Source organism: Hyperolius riggenbachi, chromosome 11, assembly GCF_040937935.1.
Source record: "Hyperolius riggenbachi isolate aHypRig1 chromosome 11, aHypRig1.pri, whole genome shotgun sequence".
Classification (NCBI taxonomy): Eukaryota; Metazoa; Chordata; class Amphibia; order Anura; family Hyperoliidae; genus Hyperolius; species Hyperolius riggenbachi.
In genome coordinates this window covers 12738929-12757456 of record NC_090656.1, presented here as the reverse complement: position 1 = coordinate 12757456, position 18528 = coordinate 12738929, and the positions used below count along the sequence as shown (strand labels likewise).

The 18528-nt window shown below is 47.1% G+C and overlaps 1 protein-coding gene across 2 annotated transcripts in view; it reads left to right on the top strand.

Moving 5' to 3' along the window:
- The window catches only part of ANKRD11 (ankyrin repeat domain containing 11), a 282262-nt gene that overhangs the window by 230064 nt on the left and 33670 nt on the right, over positions 1-18528 (top strand). For both annotated transcript variants that reach the window (XM_068259483.1, XM_068259482.1), the window contains 3 exons: positions 11393-11596; positions 14589-14731; positions 16902-17049. In XM_068259483.1, the coding sequence (XP_068115584.1) occupies positions 11393-11596; positions 14589-14731; positions 16902-17049 (495 nt within the window). The remainder of the gene's footprint in view (positions 1-11392; positions 11597-14588; positions 14732-16901; positions 17050-18528) is intronic.

Genomic DNA, 18528 nt, shown 5'->3' with positions numbered 1-18528 from the left:
TGACCTCTGATTTCCTCAAAGCACAGCATGTTGTATGTGTTACGGCCAGAAGTCTGGCCACTTGGGGTTCTGGCCGGTCAAAACTAGACGTAGCCGTCTCACTGCGGCTAATGTGAGAAAGGTGCGTCAAGGCAGCAGAGCGGGAAGGCTGCAGACATTGCCTCTGCCAGAACCCGCTCTGCAGGAACAAATGGCAGGATTCCCCGCCGCGACGAACGACTCTGGGGAATGCACGTGTCCCTGTCTGCCAGAGCTGAATAGGTGGTGCACAGGGGGGAGGAGCCAGAGCCGAGGAGGCAGCTTCATTCCTCACTTTGCCGCCGTGAAAGTCGGAGCCATTTTGGGTACCTGGAGTTGGAGTCGGTGGTTTCATAAACTTCTTGGAGTCAGATGATTTTTGTACCGACTCCTCAGCCCTGCTTTTAGTTTGGACCGGCCAGATCCCCAAGTGGCCAGACTGGTTCTGGCCGTAACATACACAAAGTTCTGATTCTGTAATTGTTATGCATTCGATTTTAAAACGCTCGATCAGCCTCCCATTTTAAAGGAATTCTATCAAACTTTCTCTATTTCTGTAAGCATTATAAATCAATTTGCCAACAAAAGTAAGAATAAGCACAGCATATATTTTTGCTGTGCAGCCTGTCTTTGTCTTTATTTAACTTACTGTAGGTGTCCCCTGAGAACTGACGGCGACGGGGAATTGGGGCAATTCATTTTTGCAAGAGGGGAATCCTCTTGCTGAGTATAGCTGTAGTTTACTCTATTCTGATCGATGCTCCCCACACAGCAGTGAGTTCTGCAGCACACCATCGGCTCATAAAGTTACTGAGAGAAGCCCTCTCTCACTCCTAGTCTGAAGGAGACTGTGCTGAGCTGCGTGATTGTTTCTACACAACGTAAACATATGACCTGGAGGAGGGCGCCGTCATTGCTTTGAAGAGAAGCCGTAGAGGAAGATTTATTATGATAATAAATCTTCCTCTACGGCTTCTCTTCAGAGCAATGACGGCGCCCTCCTCCAGCTCATATGTTTACATTGTGTAGAAACAATCACGCAGCTCAGCACAGTCTCCTTCAGACTAGGAGTGAGAGAGGGCTTCTCTCAGTAACTTTATGAGCCGATGGTGTGCTGCAGAACTCACTGCTGTGTGGGGAGCATCAGAATAGAGTAAACTACAGCTATACTCAGCAAGAGGATTCCCCTCTTGCAAAAATGAACTGCCCCAATTCCCCGTCGCCGTCAGTTCTCAGGGGACACCTACAGTAAGTTAAATAAAGACAAAGACAGGCTGCACAGCAAAAATATATGCTGTGCTTATTCTTACTTTTGTTGGCAAATTGATTTATAATGCTTACAGAAATAGAGAAAGTTTGATAGAATTCCTTTAAAGGGAACCAGAGAGGAACGGGGGGTGGAAAAAGAAAAAGATTTTATACATACCTGGGGCTTCTTCCAGCCCCATAAGCCTGAATCGCTCCCACGCCGCCGTCCTCAGCTTCCTGGATCCGCCGGTACCGGGCCCGTCACTTCCGGCGGACGCGGCCAATTGTCCGCATCACAGGGGCTCCCTCCATACATGTACGCATGCGGCTGCGCAGTTAGCGGCCACATGCGTATCAGTATGGGGAGAGAACCCGGTGATGCGGAGAATTGGCCGCGGCCGACTTGCCGACTCGCGGCAATGACGGGACCCGGTGGCGGCGGTTCCAGGCAGAGGAGGACTGCGGCGTGGGAGCGATCCGTGCGTATGGGGCTGGAGGAAGCCCCAGGTATGTATATTGCATCCTCTCTGGTTCCCTTTAAGGATTTTGTTGCAGGTCTACTTTCGGCAGTAAATATATTCTGACTATCAGCTCATGTAGCTTCTCTTCCTGGAATTATTGGTATACTGATGACCTTATATGTGAGGTAGTTAGGAAAGAGGCAGAGAGACTCAAGGGGTTGTCAACAGAAAAGATTATTTTATAGGTAGCCAGCGGAATGTGTAAAAGATTGGTGTTATGTGGCATTGGCGGGATGGCTTGTTAACAGCCTTTGCGCGAATGTTCTGTACTAGCTTTATTTGAAAGGCCTGCATATAGGGCATTGCAAAAGTCGATGTGATGAAGATGTGAACTAGGGTTGGAAGATCCTCTGAAGGAATGAGGTGCTTAATTTTTGCAATGTTACTTAGATTAAAAAAAAAATTCACAACAGCTGATGATGGAGGGTAATAAGGTTTGACCCTCGGTGCTGAGTTCAGAGCTCCTTAGTTGCTAGGCTCTGACCTCTGATGACAAGAATCGCTGTTTTGTCGGCATGTAGTCATTAATCCACACCTGAAGCTCAGCTAAGCAAGTGTTTATTTCTGGACTGGGGTCTGCCCCATCTGTTTTGAATGATAAATCTAGCTGGGTGTCATCAACATAGCAGTGGTTTGTCAGACCGTATTTTTGGATATTTCCAAGTGGTAGCATGTATATGGTAAGCAACAGAGTATGGTATTGAGCTCTGGGGCACACCATATTTTAGGGGTACATGGTTGGACCGGAAAGCCAGCCCGGAGGAAAACCATTGGAAAACTAAGCGATCAATCCCACATGGAATGCTGTGTTCAGATTTCATTTATTGGTATTTTTCCAGCTTCGGCAGTTTGTCTATTCCTGTATGTTACAATTATTATACAGAGCGGAGTGTTTCCATTCCTCCTGCATCATGATGCAGTGTCTAATGGCAGGAACCAAACATGGGCCAGTACATTTTGCACTGTGGTTGCTTCTTCCCACCACTAGAGGCCTCTCCTTGTATGAAAGTCAAGCTTTGCAGTCAGAGATGTCTCAGCACTATAGACAGTGACCCCTAGTGGCTGTAGAGAATGAAAGCTGCTGGGCCTGATGTATATTCTGAGAATGAGTGAGGCCCACACTGATCAACTGAATGGACCACTGTCATGAAAATCACTATATTGCTCTGACCCAGTGCCTGTATAATCAATAACTTTATCTGTTTTCTTATACTCTGCATATGCCTGTTAAATGGAAAAAAGAGGCCAGTTACTTACCTGGGACTACTTCTAGCTCCCTGATGTCTTCCTGGTCCATTGCTAACATCACATGCTGCTCAGATCCCCTTGTGTCATCCTCCAGACCTGAATGGACAGCATTGTGCCCAGGGTCAGGTCTAGACTCTGCTGCCTGACTCAAACTTGTGAGAATGCACCTCTTCCCCCACCCCCAATTCCCCAATTCGTAATGATTACACAGCCCTCGACTATTTACTCTGCTTCACTTAATGTTTTCAGATGTCACGCTGCAGCTCAACACATCCCTCATCAACCTTCCGCCTTGATTACTGTAACTCCCTCCTTTCTGGCCTCCCCTTCAAACGCATTGCCCCCCTTCGATCAGTTATGAGCGCGGCTGCAAGACTCATCCATTCTTCGCACCTTTCCGCATCCACATCTCCCCTATGTAAATCCCTGCACTGGCTCCCTATCCGATTCAGGATAACTTTCAAGATTCTATGCTTGGTGTATATATATCTGTACACAAAACCAGCCCTACCTACATCTGGAAGCTTGTTCCCAGGTAGACACCAGGTCGTTCCCCTCCAATCCTCTAACAACGCTCGCCTCACCGCCCCACGTATTTCCCACTCCCATGTGCGCCTGCAGGCTTTCTCAAGAGCTGCTTTCCCTAGATTGTAAGCCTCTGGGAGGGTCCTCCCTTCCTTAGTGTAATCTGCAGAATCGTGTTCTCCTTTCCTATGACAGCCTGTACTTGTATTACTGGGCCTGCCTAACCAGCCCATATCGCATGATCATGTATCTTGTACAGCTTGCCTTGTATAACTTTGTTCTATGTTGTATAACCTTATGTCTGTCATCCTTGTATATATTGTCCAGCGCTGCATAACATGTTGGCGCTTTATGAATACAATTAATAGCACACTGGCTGGCTTATGATGCTGTGACAACTGATCAGCCACTCCATTCCTCCTTAGTCAGGACAGCAGTACCACCTCCTCACTTCTGCTGTGCAAGTAAAACGAAACACTGCTGCTCTCCTGCCTCCCCCCCTCCCCACTCACTGTCAGCCTCCTCACACAGCACAACAGGCTGCTTTCCCCCACTGATGACCTCTTCACCTCGCTCTCTTCCTACTCTGACTGCATGTACAAACATGCTGCTCCTGGTAATCTCTGTGGCTGATGCAATTGTTTCACCTTGCTTCATGAGAGAACCGGCCCTGCCCATGCCACGCGCCTTTTCTAACAGGCTCTAATGGCTGGGAGTGTTCTGCGCTTGCGTGTGGCCGTGAGAGAGGAGGCACGGGGCAGCGCTGCGCATGCACAGTGGGCCAACGGGAGAACCAAGCATTGCAGAATGAGGGGTAAGGGAGCTGGAAGACTTCAGGGGGGCTGGAAGACGACCCAGGTAAGTAACTGGCCATTATTTTCAGTTGCATATCCCTTTAAGCTGTGTTGTAACGCCCTTTCAGAAGGGGGAAAGTGACACTTTGAATCCTCCATTCGTGACTGTAGGTGAGACCTGCAGCTGATGTTTACCTTTTGTGCTTTTTATTTAAGTGCATCTTGGCAGCTTCTGGGGATGTATGTTCCTGTCCAGCCTCTAGGCAACTCCTGGATTCTTTATTAACAGTTTCTATGGTGACCACACTGCTAAGAGGCCAGCTGTCCTCCATACTGTTGTCCTCATCTCACTGCAAGCTGAAGTCTGTTTACATTAATGCTTGCAAACGCCCGATCTTTATTTGTATTTTGCCCATCACTAATGTACGGAAACAGAGTTCAGCCACAGTAAGGCGCTAATGATGTTGGGTCTCTGATCAGTGGCAGCCTGCTACTCAGCTGTTACCATAGTAACTGGACATAGCTTGTAGGCAGAATGATAGAAATGTGCTCACAGATCGCTGTAACTGTTCACTGCTATTGGTATGGAAACTTCAAAGAAAGTTCCTGCAGTGTGGTGCCAATCATCGGTTCTTCCCTCTCCCCTCCCCATAGAGCAGAACAAGCTCAGCTGTGTGCAGTGCAGAGTGCCTGCCACCCAAAATGATCAGGCCGGGATTGACCACACAGGAGCCTATAGGCACAGAAGCCCTGGCACCTTAGACTTTGCCTTTTATGCAGAGCTGTGGAGTCGGAGCAATTTTTGGTACTCTGTAGATTCATAATCTGAGTCTGATGGTTTTTGTACCAAAACCACAGCCCTGGTAAGTATTAGACTAAGAAGTCGAGGACTCTGAGCCATTTTGGGGACCTGGAGTTGGAGTCGGTGATTGCATAAACTGAGGAGTTAGTTGGATGATTTTTGTACTGACTGCACAGCCCTGCTTTTATGAACCTACAAGCTCGATCAGTCTGGTAAAGAACACCATTTCCTGATTAACCTTCCACATAACAATTGAACATTGATCAAAAGACATTCCTATCAAAATTCTGTCTGGCAAAACTTATGACGGCTATGCCATTTTGCCAAAGTTTGTTGTTTCCCAAAGGAAAAGTTATTGGTGAGAGCTCACGAGGGAACGTCTGGAGTAGTTTGAAGTCCATTCCAGGAAACATACTCAGTCCTCGGGAGTCTCCTATAGTGTAGTATGTAACTGCACCATATTATGTGAATATTAGGGGGATGCACTCGCATACAAGGGTTGCAATACCGGCAACCACAGATTATAGGCGTGTGAGGAAGGCCCCTGTTCACACGGGTCTATGGTCCTCTGTGAGAAGGGAAGCTCGCTAACGAAAGGTTGCCAGTAGTTGTAAAGGAACTCTGACTAGACTCCCCCCCCCCCCCCCCTCTCCCCCCCACAGGGGAGGGAAGCTATATTCTTGGATGGAAAAGGTGACCCCAAAAGGATAATTTTTAAAACTGTGTTAAAGGTAAGAAAGGCTTACCTCCATGAAGTTGTACCATTTGTGTGGGGTAAGCACATTTTAATGTTTTGGGTATTTTTTTGTCTTTAATGTGTTCAATGAAATGTGCTTACCTTTCACAAGTGTAATAGGTCATTGAGGCAAGCCATTCTTCTTACCTTTGAAATGGTTTTTATGGCATGCCTCTTCCCTCCCAGTATTGGCGAGCGCTTATCAGGGCACTATGAAGCCAGGATCACAAAATGTGTTCTCAAAACCCAATTCTGGCAGCTGAGTCCTGCATAAAGGAGGATGACGGTAGCTGGCATGCCATGTAATACTGGTTAACAGGTTCACTTTATGCAGGCCACAGACATGAAGCAATGGTTCTGGAAATTTGAAGGGGATAAAATGGCTGCCATCTGTGTCACCTGTGTACCCGGCTCACCTAATTGATAATCCCGAGAGTATTCCCTAAATCTGCATAATATACTGTGGAGTATTTAGGTGACCCAGATGTGCCCAAAGCTATAATCTCCCTGGTAACCTGAGTGAGAGAATGTCACCAGTCCTTGTATGAGATCCGGACATTAAGGCCTGCTTGTATAGCTCAGTCCTTCTCCCAGGCTGGGTTATTAGAGTGATCATACTCCTCATATCTGCACAGAAGCCTGGTTTTCAGGCAGGTCCCCGGTCAGGAAGTGATCTGCTTGGAGTTTCACGTTTGTTACAAATTTTGCGTAGGTTTCCACCGGGCACTACAATTCTCTTCCACACCCCCAAATTACTCCAGGCTGCGGTAGGGGCATTAGATTGTGAGCTCCTCTGTCAGACTGACTCCAGGCTGTGGAAGGGGCATTAGATTGTGAGCTCCTCTTTCAGACTGACTCCAGGCTGTGGAAGGGGCATTAGATTGTGAGCTCCTCTGTCAGACTGACTCCAGGCTGTGGTAGGGGCATTAGATTGTGAGCTCCTCTGCCAGACTGACTCCAGGCTGCGGTAGGCGCATTAATTGTGAGCTCCTCTTTCAGACTGACTCCAGGCTGTGGAAGGGGCATTAGATTGTGAGCTCCTCTGTCAGACTGACTCCAGGCTGTGGTAGGGGCATTAGATTGTGAGCTCCTCTGCCAGACTGACTCCAGGCTGCGGTAGGCGCATTAATTGTGAGCTCCTCTTTCAGACTGACTCCAGGCTGTGGAAGGGGCATTAGATTGTGAGCTCCTCTGTCAGACTGACTCCAGGCTGTGGAAGGGGCATTAGATTGTGAGCTCCTCTTTCAGACTGACTCCAGGCTGTGGAAGGGGCATTAGATTGTGAGCTCCTCTGTCAGACTGACTCCAGGCTGTGGTAGGGGCATTAGATTGTGAGCTCCTCTGTCAGACTGACTCCAGGCTGTGGTAGGGGCATTAGATTGTGAGCTCCTCTGCCAGACTGACTCCAGGCTGCGGTAGGCGCATTAATTGTGAGCTCCTCTTTCAGACTGACTCCAGGCTGTGGAAGGGGCATTAGATTGTGAGCTCCTCTGTCAGACTGACTCCAGGCTGTGGTAGGGGCATTAGATTGTGAGCTCCTCTGCCAGACTGACTCCAGGCTGCGGTAGGGGCATTAGATTGTGAGCTCCTCTGCCAGACTGACTCCAGGCTGCGGTAGGCGCATTAGATTGTGAGCTCCTCTTTCAGACTGACTCCAGGCTGTGGAAGGGGCATTAGATTGTGAGCTCCTCTGTCAGACTGACTCCAGGCTGCGGTAGGGGCATTAGATTGTGAGCTCCTCTGCCAGACTGACTCCAGGCTGCGGTAGAGGCATTAGATTGTGAGCTCCTCTGTCAGACTGACTCCAGGCTGCGGTAGGTGCATTAGATTGTGAGCTCCTCTGTCAGACTGACTCCAGGCTGCGGTAGGGGCATTAGATTGTGAGCTCCTCTGTCAGACTGACTCCAGGCTGCGGTAGGTGCATTAGATTGTGAGCTCCTCTGCCAGACTGACTCCAGGCTGCGGTAGGCGCATTAATTGTGAGCTCCTCTTTCAGACTGACTCCAGGCTGTGGAAGGGGCATTAGATTGTGAGCTCCTCTGTCAGACTGACTCCAGGCTGCGGTAGGGGCATTAGATTGTGAGCTCCTCTGTCAGACTGACTACAGGCTGCGGTAGGGGCATTAGATTGTGAGCTCCTCTGTCAGACTGACTCCAGGCTGTGGTAGGGGCATTAGATTGTGAGCTCCTCTGTCAGACTGACTCCAGGCTGCGGAAGGGGCATTAGATTGTGAGCTCCTCTGTCAGACTGACTACAGGCTGCGGTAGGGGCATTAGATTGTGAGCTCCTCTGTCAGACTGACTCCAGGCTGCGGTAGGGGCATTAGATTGTGAGCTCCTCTGTCAGACTGACTCCAGGCTGCGGAAGGGGCATTAGATTGTGAGCTCCTCTGTCAGACTGACTCCAGGCTGCGGTAGGGGCATTAGATTGTGAGCTCCTCTGTCAGACTGACTCCAGGCTGCGTTAGGGGCATTAGATTGTGCGCTCCTCTGTCAGACTGACTCCAGGCTGCGGTAGGGGCGTTAGATTGTGAGCTCCTCTGTCAGACTGACTCCAGGCTGCGGTAGGGGCATTAGATTGTGAGCTCCTCTGTCAGACTGACTACAGGCTGCGGTAGGGGCATTAGATTGTGAGCTCCTCTGTCAGACTGACTCCAGGCTGCGTTAGGGGCATTAGATTGTGCGCTCCTCTGTCAGACTGACTCCAGGCTGCGTTAGGGGCATTAGATTGTGAGCTCCTCTGAGGGAGGGACAGTTGGTGACATAATTCCTTGTGCCTCTTGCACAATACCCACATTTATATAAAGCATTTTGAGGAACTGGTTTGTTTTTTGCCTTTTCATTTTTCCTGAAGCTCTTCTTGTGAAATCTAAAACATGAATAAAGTTAGCATTTAGCATAACCACTTGTAAGAGGGGGAAGTAGTGGTTTGTATTGTGCAAACATTTATAGGGTGGTGTTTTTTTTTTTTCCCCTCTAGCAGATTCCTAAAATTCTCCAAAAAAATAACTTGTGCTTGTTGAGAAACTGTGTGGTTAGTGCAAGTGTGCCCTCTTGTTACTAGTTCTGCTACTGCAACAGCAAAGGGCCTTGAAGAAGGCCTATTGACTAAAAGTTTGTTCTTTGCATTTTTAAATAATACATTAGATTATTCTGATTTTAAAAACCACCTGCTTGTATGGCATCTGTGACTTAATTCCATTCTTCTTTCCTGTGTGCTGTGGTAGCTCTCCAGTGGACGGGCCAAACCAATAGGGGGCCTTAACTTCTGAATTTGACCTCAGCTCTGCCCCTTCCTGCTGCCTTCCATTGGTATCTGAAGGACTTAGTTTGCTAAGGATGAGGACCCTTGTGCACTTAAAGAGGAACTCCAGTGAAAATAGTGTAATAAAAAAAGTGCTTATTTTTACAATAATTATGTATAAACGATTTAGTCAGTGTTTGCTCATTGTAAAATCTTTCCTCTCCCCAATTTATATTCTGACATTTATTACATGGTGACATTGTTACTGTGGGCAGGTTATGTAGCTGCTGCTAGCTGTTTTGGTCATTGGAGACAGCTGTAAACAGCTATTTCCTGTCTCTGAACCTTGTTACATTGTGGCAAACTGTCAAAAGTACCTCCATCCTCAGAGCTTTTTGTGGGAGGGGTTTCACCACAATATCAGTCATACAGCGCCCCCTGATGGTCTGTTTGTGAAAAGCAATAGATTTCTCATGTAAAGGGGGGTATCAGCTAGTGATTGAGATAAAGTTAAATTCTTGGTTGGAGTTTCTCTTTAAGATATAATTTTCGATTAAATAAATACAAAAAAAAAAAAATACATGTCTTTCTGGGTCCTCGAAGTATAGGCAGCAAATTACCTGCCTCCCCCACTTGCGTTCTTTTAGGAGGTCTCCACAACCCCATTTCTCCCTGTGTACACTCAATCACAGTTTGTAGGGACGCCGAGAGCTAAATATAGTGTAGTATGTACTGGTAGTTGAAATGAAGTGGTAGGTGGGAGATTAGACCTGACCCCACTCAGGATTAAGACGTCGCTCTCTGTGGATGAGGATAAAAGGGGGTAACACTCCTCCACCAGGGGTGGACTTGATATAGCGCAGTATGGATACAGAGGCGCCAAAAAGATAAAAGTATCTAAATAGTTTAAAACATGAGGAGGCAGTGGTGGACTTACCTCCTCCAAGCAGTCACAAACATTGCCAATGTGTGTGTTAAAAGTGTAACTGTCGGGCATAAAATAAAAAATCTATTTTTTATTTTTATCTGGTAAACAAGTAATAAGGATGCTTAACAGGCAATCCAAAAGTTAAAACTAAATTTGGTACACAAAAAGGAAGTTGCAGGGCATGCTGGGTTGTCATCTTTTGCTTCTCTACTTCTACTTCTCTACTAGAGAAGCAAACAGACAACCCAGCATGCCCTGCAACTTCCTTTTTGTGTACCAAATTTTGTGTGTACCAAATAAGAGTCAGGTAAACTGGGGAATGATGATTCATCAACAAGAAAAGTAATAGTGATTTTAACTTTTGGATTGCCTGGTTAGCATCCATATTACTTGTTTACCAGATAAAAGTAAAGAATTGTTTTTTGATTTTATGCCCGACAGTTACACTTTAAATAGAACAATTTTATTTACATACTCGAGGGGACAATGCAATGCGTTTCGCAGGTTTGATCCCGCTTCATCAGGCAATAACGGTAATAGCATATGTGGTCAGTAGAAGGCACCTCTGTCTGTCAGACAGAGGTGCCTGGCTCTTCTACTGACCACATATGCTATTACTCTGTTGTTATTGCCTGGTGAAGCGGGATCAAACCTGCGAAACGTATTCCATTGTCACCTGGAGTATGTAAATAGAGTTGTTCTATTTAATAAACACATTGGCAATTTTTGAGTCTGCTGCGAGAAGGTAAGTCCACCACTAACGCCTCATGTTTTAAACTTTTTAGGTACTTCTATCCTTTTTGGCGCCTCTGTATCCATACTACGATACAATCACACTTTCACTGGTTGGGTAGGGGGTGCGGTCACATGGAATGAGGGTGTGAGGCTGCCATGACATTTCTGCTCCTCTGCTTGTATGTGCAGTGTCGTCTCCCAGAGGGATCTGTAGGGAGGAGCCACGGAAAAAAATCCCTTATTAGGGGAGTATGAGGCTTTTTGCTTAGATTTGTTCGGAATTTTTTGCAGGCGTCTGGAAACATTTTTTTCCTTTTAAAGTTTACCTTTACTTATCTTACTGACTCTGTTGGAAAGTAATTCAATTTCCAGTCTGCTTGTCCAAAATTCAAATGATGCCTCTTGTGTTTGACCACTTCTATCAGAGAGCGGGCGCTTGCTTGTCATAGGGAAGGCGTGGCAGCTTGTGCTGTTACAACTCGGGGTGGATGTTGACGGAGCCGGGTAACCAGAAGCCACAAAATGCTGACCATTCTTAGTCTGTGAAAGTCTGTGCTTCCGAATGCTGAAGTTCTGTCTGTTCTTCTCTCCTAGTTGACACCACACCAAAGCATCCTTCTCAATCTACAGTCGGCCAGAAGGGGACTCCCAACTCCGCCTCCAAAACCAAAGACAAAGTAAACAAGCGGAATGAGCGGGGGGAGACTCGCCTTCATCGGGCGGCCATAAGAGGCGACGCGCGGCGCATCAAAGAATTAATAAATGAGGGCGCCGATGTCAACGTCAAAGACTTTGCAGGTAAGCATGCATGCTCCAGGTGGTGGCTTGAGATTCCGTGGCTCAGTGATGTGTACTAAGCTGAAGGAATGCTGAGTGTGCGTGGTTTCTCACGTGCTATTAGGGCTGTGAGATGCTGATCACTCCAAACTGATGCAAACGGCTGTGGAGTCAGAGCAAGCTTTGGCTACATGGAGTCGCAGGTTTCATAAACTGAGTTGGTGTTGGATTACTTTTATTCCGACTCCATAGTTCTGGATGCCAATTTATATAGCTTAGCATTGGATTAATCAAATGCAGCAGTCGCCGCTGCAGTTTATTGGTCCATTTCTAAGCTGCATAACATTTCTAGCAATTGGCATCTCACTGACCATCCATTCTTGTGAGCATAGTTTTATTCTGTTCAGCCAGCCCTGCAATTCTAATAACCTGTCCATCAATTGAGAGCTATGGGGGCAGCATTGTGCTATGCAGGGAGCTGCTCTGCCTATGTGCCAGCCTGATGATTGGACGGGGTAGAGTAGCGGTACACTGTTGTATGGTGCAACCTCTGACCTGAGCTGACAGCAGTCGCAGCCCAGATGGCCTCAGTTCTGCAGCTTCCCAGGCAGGCACAGCCAGTGGATTTTGGAGGCTCTGACCCTAACTTGCTCTATTCAAACAGGCTTTAAATCGGTAGACAGTAGCAGTAAGACACTGGCCAGCTCACATCAGTGATGGGCTGTACATGTGGCTCACATCCTCCAGTGACCTCTGCACAAACAATGGTCACGTGACCAACAGAGAAGCCCTGTTCTCCCATTGTTACACAGCAGGTTGCAGAGGTGTAGCCGTGCTGTGTGTCTGTACAATGTTCCTCCCTGCTTTATCACCTTAACCTCCGTAGCAGTAATCACGAATTCAGCTCGGGGTGAAAAAACAAGCCAGGAACAGTAACACATAGCTGAACTCGTGGTAGCCGCCGGGAGGTCTATGCAGAGCAATGCGCGCTGCTGGAGTTTAAACTCTCCTCCCGGGGGATCCTGATGTCAGCCACCATTCTTCTTCCTCTCCTCCCAGGCTCTGCTTCCTCTTGGTAAGATCTCCCTCAGCCAGCAATCTCACTATAGTGTTACAGCACCTCCCGGAGGACGGAGGGAAAACTGCAGCGCTGGATCCCAGGGAGGTGAGTGCTGGGCTGCTGTGGAACTCCCTAGCAGCATGATTTTATATTTTAGACTCTAAAATCCGGAAAGAATCAGAACGCCAAGGGGGTTAAACCAATTGCTGATAGAGATTTTCTGATGGCGCCTATTAATGCACAAGCAATAGGCTTCTGGTGAGGTTCTGAAGCGCTTCTAGAGGGAGAAACCACAGGAACCCCTTATGGTGTGTAGTACCTGAAGATAATGGGTGTGAATAAATTATATGAAAAAAATACAAGGGGTGGGTTGCACATCCAGAGCAACAACGGCGTCAAGCAGGTGAGGAGGTCCCGTCCTTACTCAGGTATTTGATATCGTCTGTGGCAAGTTGGTAGCACCCTTAAGGGCCCTTTTCCACTAGCGTTCGCGCTAAACGCTAGCGATTGCTGAATCGCAAGTGCAGGAAACTTCCCGGCGATTGCGTTCACGATTTTGCTATGCAATGCACTGCATAGCAAAATCGCGGTAAAGTTCGCTCCGCGGTACGATCGCGTTAGTCAAAAACGCCTACCGCAATTCCTATGTTAAAAAGCAAACTGTAGCGATTTCAAAATCACTAGCGGTTTGCGATTTTGCGATTCAGCATCGCAAACGCCGCTAGTGGAAAAGGGCCCTAAAAAAATATGTGGGTAAGACGTTCAATGTACCACGAACGTACTTCACTGCTGTCAGTTTTTATCTACATGGGGGAAAAGTAAGTCCAGCACTGCAGCATATGAATACAATTATTCCATACAGGACTGCATCAATGAGCGTGCAAACAGCAGGCAAAAATGACAAATAATGATAGTGCTACCAGTGGGTGAGATGGATGCAGGGTGTGAAACGGGCAGCCCAACGGCCGTTTCGCACGGCGGTGCTTCTTCTGAGGATCGACCATGTGCCGTCCTGTATGGAATAAATGTACTGATATGCTGCAGTGCCGGATTTACTTTTCTCATTGACTGTTTGGATGATTTGCATATATGTCTTGAGCACGCAGATCAGACCATTGGGTGAATGCCGAAGTTAATTATCCCTGGCCTGAATCACACCCTTTCACTTTACTGTCACGTGGTGCTGACCATTTGTTTCTTCCTAACTGTATAGAACATTCACGTGTGCACACTAGCCAATAGAATAACATTGGTTCTGAGTTTACTTGAGCAGAAAGTGTGATGGGGTAGGGGGGGGTGACTCCATGTAAAGTTCTGCAGGGGGGGGGCAGTGATTTCTAGTTATGCCCCTGCAAGCATCCTATTCAGGATACAGAGCTGTGGAGTCGGAGTCGAGGAGTCAGAGAAATGTTGGGGACCTGGAGTCGGTGGTTTCAATAAACTGAAGAGTTGGATGATTTTTGAACCAAATCCATAGCCTTTGTAAAAATTAGACTAAGGAGTCAGAGTCGAAGAGTCGGAGCAATTTTGGGTACCTGGAGTCAGAGGTTTCATAAACTGAGGAGTCGGATGATTTTTGTACCGACTCCACAGCTCTGTCGGGAAAGAGTAGATTGCTCAGTCAGGCTGTGGCCACTCACTATACAGCTGTCCATCTCTAGGCAGATGTCTGTGTGGGTAATTACACTAATGGGCAGCAGTGTGGTGTTTAGTGTCAGCGAGCTAATCTGAGAAGCATGGAGTAAATGCATCATTGTTCAGCCTTAATATAGCGTCTCTAATGCACTCTGTGGCAAATAGTCTGAGCCATGCTGGAGGCCGTAACCTTCCAGTCTAGAATTCCTCGCCGCTGTATAACGCTCTGCTATCGCTAATGGAAAATGCCTGCGTCTTGTTTGCAGTGAATGATCCGCTCAGTGGTTTTCTTGCTCAGCCCTGTTTTTGCCTCGGCAGGTTGGACGGCTTTGCACGAGGCGTGTAATCGAGGCTACTATGAGGTAGCCAAGCAGCTGCTGGCCGCCGGAGCGGAGGTCAACACCAAGGGGCTGGACGACGACACCCCCCTGCACGATGCGTCCAACAACGGTCACTTCAAGGCAAGTGCTGGGGGTCCTGCACAGCTCACATCTGGGATGGGAGGAGCTTCCTGAAATGGAATATTACCTGAGTTTCCAACAACTTCCTTTCTCAGGATCACATCTTTGCTTGTCATCTTCTTAACCAGTTCAGGACCGTAGGCTTACCCCCCCCCTCCCCCCCCCTAGTGACCAGGCTATTTTTTACAAATGAAGTGCTCTGCGGTTTTAACAGGTCGCTGCAAAGCCATATAACTCGGCACGCAAGTAAATCCCCGCCCCCCCCCCTTCTGCCCACCAACAGAGCTTTCTGTTGGTGGACTCTGATCGCTGGTGCTGTGTTAATTTTTTTTTAATGGAAAAATAGTTATTTCTCCTCCCCCCCACCAGCCAATCAAGGCGATCCCCTCTCAGAGGCATCAGCCTATGAGAGGGGATTGAGATCGGAGCCTCTCCAGGGGACAGCCGAGTGACACGGCTGTACAATGTAAATAGACGAATAGAATTAGCACGCCGCAGCTGATGGTTGACTGACACGTGGAAAACAAAATGGACCGTGGACCTAAGTGTGATCCCTAACTTAGTCTTGAGCTTTAATTGAGGCAGGATAGTAACAGCAGCAATCTATAAACTGCCACAACTCGAACCAGTGCTTTTGCTTATGTTAAAACAATGTCAAGTGTTTATTATGGTTTGTTACCATTTCATGTGTTTTTTTGTTTTATTGCCCTGTTCCAGTAAATGTCACTAGGAACTATGCCGTTGTGAATTAGGGATGATCAAAGAGGTGCAAATTCTTCTGAGTCGATGCAAATGTGTATGCAAATATATAACCTGGGTTTAAATGGATTGGTCTATTTTCAAACTGAATATATTTGTATAGCAATTTGCATACTTTCGGAAGTATTTGCATCTCATTGATGATCTTTAGTGTGAATTCGCATTGCAAAAATCCACATTAGTACTAAATGCAATGCAATTTCAATAGAATATTTTTCATTGAATGCGTGTTTTTGTAGTGTGAAAAATGTGAAGATTTTTATATGTATACACACTTATGCGAATTGTAGGTGGTGCGATGAGAAAGACACCAAGCCCAAATTAACAAACCTGCACAGAATTTTTAAAAATGTGGCTTTTAGATGACAAATGCAGCCATTGCCTGTTTCCTTTCTGAACACAGGGTTGTTAAAGAGAGCCTTTTATTGAGCAGCCATCTTCAGCATTGAGATCCAAGCTGATTCGCCATATCCCCTGTGGCAGAACGAGGTATTTATGCCCCAGAAATCCCGTGGCAAAATTCCACGACTTTTGAAGTCGCAGATTTTGCTTCCTGGAAGAGACAGAGCTGTGCGCAGTAGCTCTGCCTCTTATCCAGTCAATCTCCGCCTCTCCCCACCCCTCTCAGTGAAAGAAGACTGAGAGGAGCGGGGAGAGGCGGAGATCAGTGCAGATTGACTGGATAAGAGGCAGAGCTACTACACACAGCTCTGCCTCTTCCAGGAAGCAAAATTCTGCAATAGCAGAACCTTGCTAGGGTATTTCAGGGGCATAAATACATCGTTCTGTCACTGGCGATGTGGCGAATCAGCTTGGATCTTAAAGGGACTCTGTAACACAATTTTCAGCCTTATTTATTTTATTCTATAGGTTCCTATACCTGTTCTAATGTGGTCTGTCTTACTTCATCCTAGTTGCACAGTGGCTGTATTATCTCTGTTATATGAGCTAATCTTCTTTCCTCTGATGGCTTTGTCGGACTCAGGCAGGAATGTGCTGCTCTGCTTGTGATAGGGTGAAGCTATACACACCCTCTCCACGCCCCCTGCAGGCTCTGTGTGACTCAGACTGAGCTCCTCTCAGCCTATCACACTCTATGTAATAGTTAGGGAGTTGGAACAGTTGTGTAACTTATATACACACATAATTGTTTCTATATGCTGACCTGGATTTCTTGTAGACTGTTAGTGTGGGTTCTGCATGTGTTGCAATAGAATTAACTTTGGTTCATTATCCTTTTCACCACCATCACAATGTTTTGATGCGAGCCAGTGAGGGTTTCAAAATGTGCTCGACTTGACACTCAAGAAATTAAGAAATTTTGGTATCTGGTCATTTTAGTTCTGCACTTTTCTGAAATTGAAAGTTTTCCATGTACAAAAACCTATTGTGTTCTGTGCTTGTGTTTCAGGTAGTAAAACTACTGCTGCGGTATGGAGGAAATCCGCATCAAAGTAACCGCAAGGGAGAAACCCCTTTAAAAGTTGCAAATTCTCCAACTATGGTTAATCTTCTGCTGGGCAAGGGGACCTACACGTCTAGCGAGGAAAGCTCGAGCGGTAAGCGGAATTCTGGCACAATCATTTTAGCATGTGACACTGAAGCAATGCATTGTGGGATACAAGGTTAGATGAGAAGCCGTTCCCTGATTGGGTATTAAAATAACGGGCAAATGCTCGATTGGCCGAGACTATCCTTAATGGCCGCCTCAGCAGAGTTTAATTCGAGGTGTGTACTTAACCTCCTGAGCGTTACGCCGCTCAGGTTTTGCCATTTTGCCCCCGCTCCTCCCCCCGAAGAGATCCCGCAGCTGAAAACACTCTAGCACTAGGCTAGCTAGTACTAGTGTTGGGCACTCCCCGCTCCCCCCGTTTATACATTACCCAGCCTGAATCCAGCAATCGGCGCAGCCTCCCCGGACAGCTCCGGTCTTCACTATGGGGAGGATCGCAGATGATGTCATGCGCAAACCCGATCCTCCCCATAGAGAGACCGAAGCTGTGCAGGGAGAATGCACGATCGCTGGATCCGGGGGGGGGGAATGTATAAACAGGAGGATCGCGGGGCATCGGGGGGTGCCAACAGTCGTACTAGCTAGCCTAGTGCTAGCTATAGGATTTACAGTCATTTGGAACTAAAAATTTATTAAGGGGGACTCCTGGGGCCATAGAGCGGTAAGGAGGTTAACAGAGCAAATTTCAGTGTTAATTTTACAATCGATCGATCCACTTCTAATATTAAGCTATAAATACCTGCCTTTTAATAAGTCTTTTTGTTCCAAATCCCTCCCGAAGCCTCGTGTCTACCATCATCCAGCCCATAGCTCCACCCCCTTGCAGAAAAGTCCCATGGCATCTTCTAGGTCTATGGAGTTGGAACAATTTTTTGGAGTACCTGAAATCTGAGTCGGTGGTTTCATAAACTGAGGAGTTGGAGTTGGTCGGAAGTTTTTTGTACCCACTCCTTAGCCCTGCGAGGGCTGTGGAGCCAAAGCAATTTTAGGTACCTGGAGTCGGTTTCATAAACTGAGGCGTTAGTTGGAGTCGGATGATTTTTGTACCGACTTCGCAACCCTGGCACTTTCTCGAGGAGGCAAGGCTATGTGCCGGAAGCCGGCAGACACTTGGTCAGGGAAGGACTTGGAACAAAAAGACTTGGCAAATAGTTATAACTTTATAGTAAAAGAAAAATTCAACATTTACGCTGAAGTTGCTCTTTAAGTTCTGAAGAATAAGTTTGCATTGCTTTCCATTTATATAAGCTAATGAAAGGGAGAGAGGAGTCGGCACTGCAATGAACTGCTTTTAATCCAGAGTGAGGCACTTCCAAAATTCCCATTCAAACCGTACAATGTGCAACATAGCAGTGCTCAGGAGCGGTGAGGTTGTGGTGGGTGCTGGGCACTAATAGCCTGGCGGCATGTTTGCGCAAAGATGCACTTCCACGGAGGCTGTGATTCAGGCAGGGTGCAGGCCAGGCATAAATGCACATAAGGCTCAGTGCTCGACGTGTATCCGGCGATCAAGCCCGCCTACCAG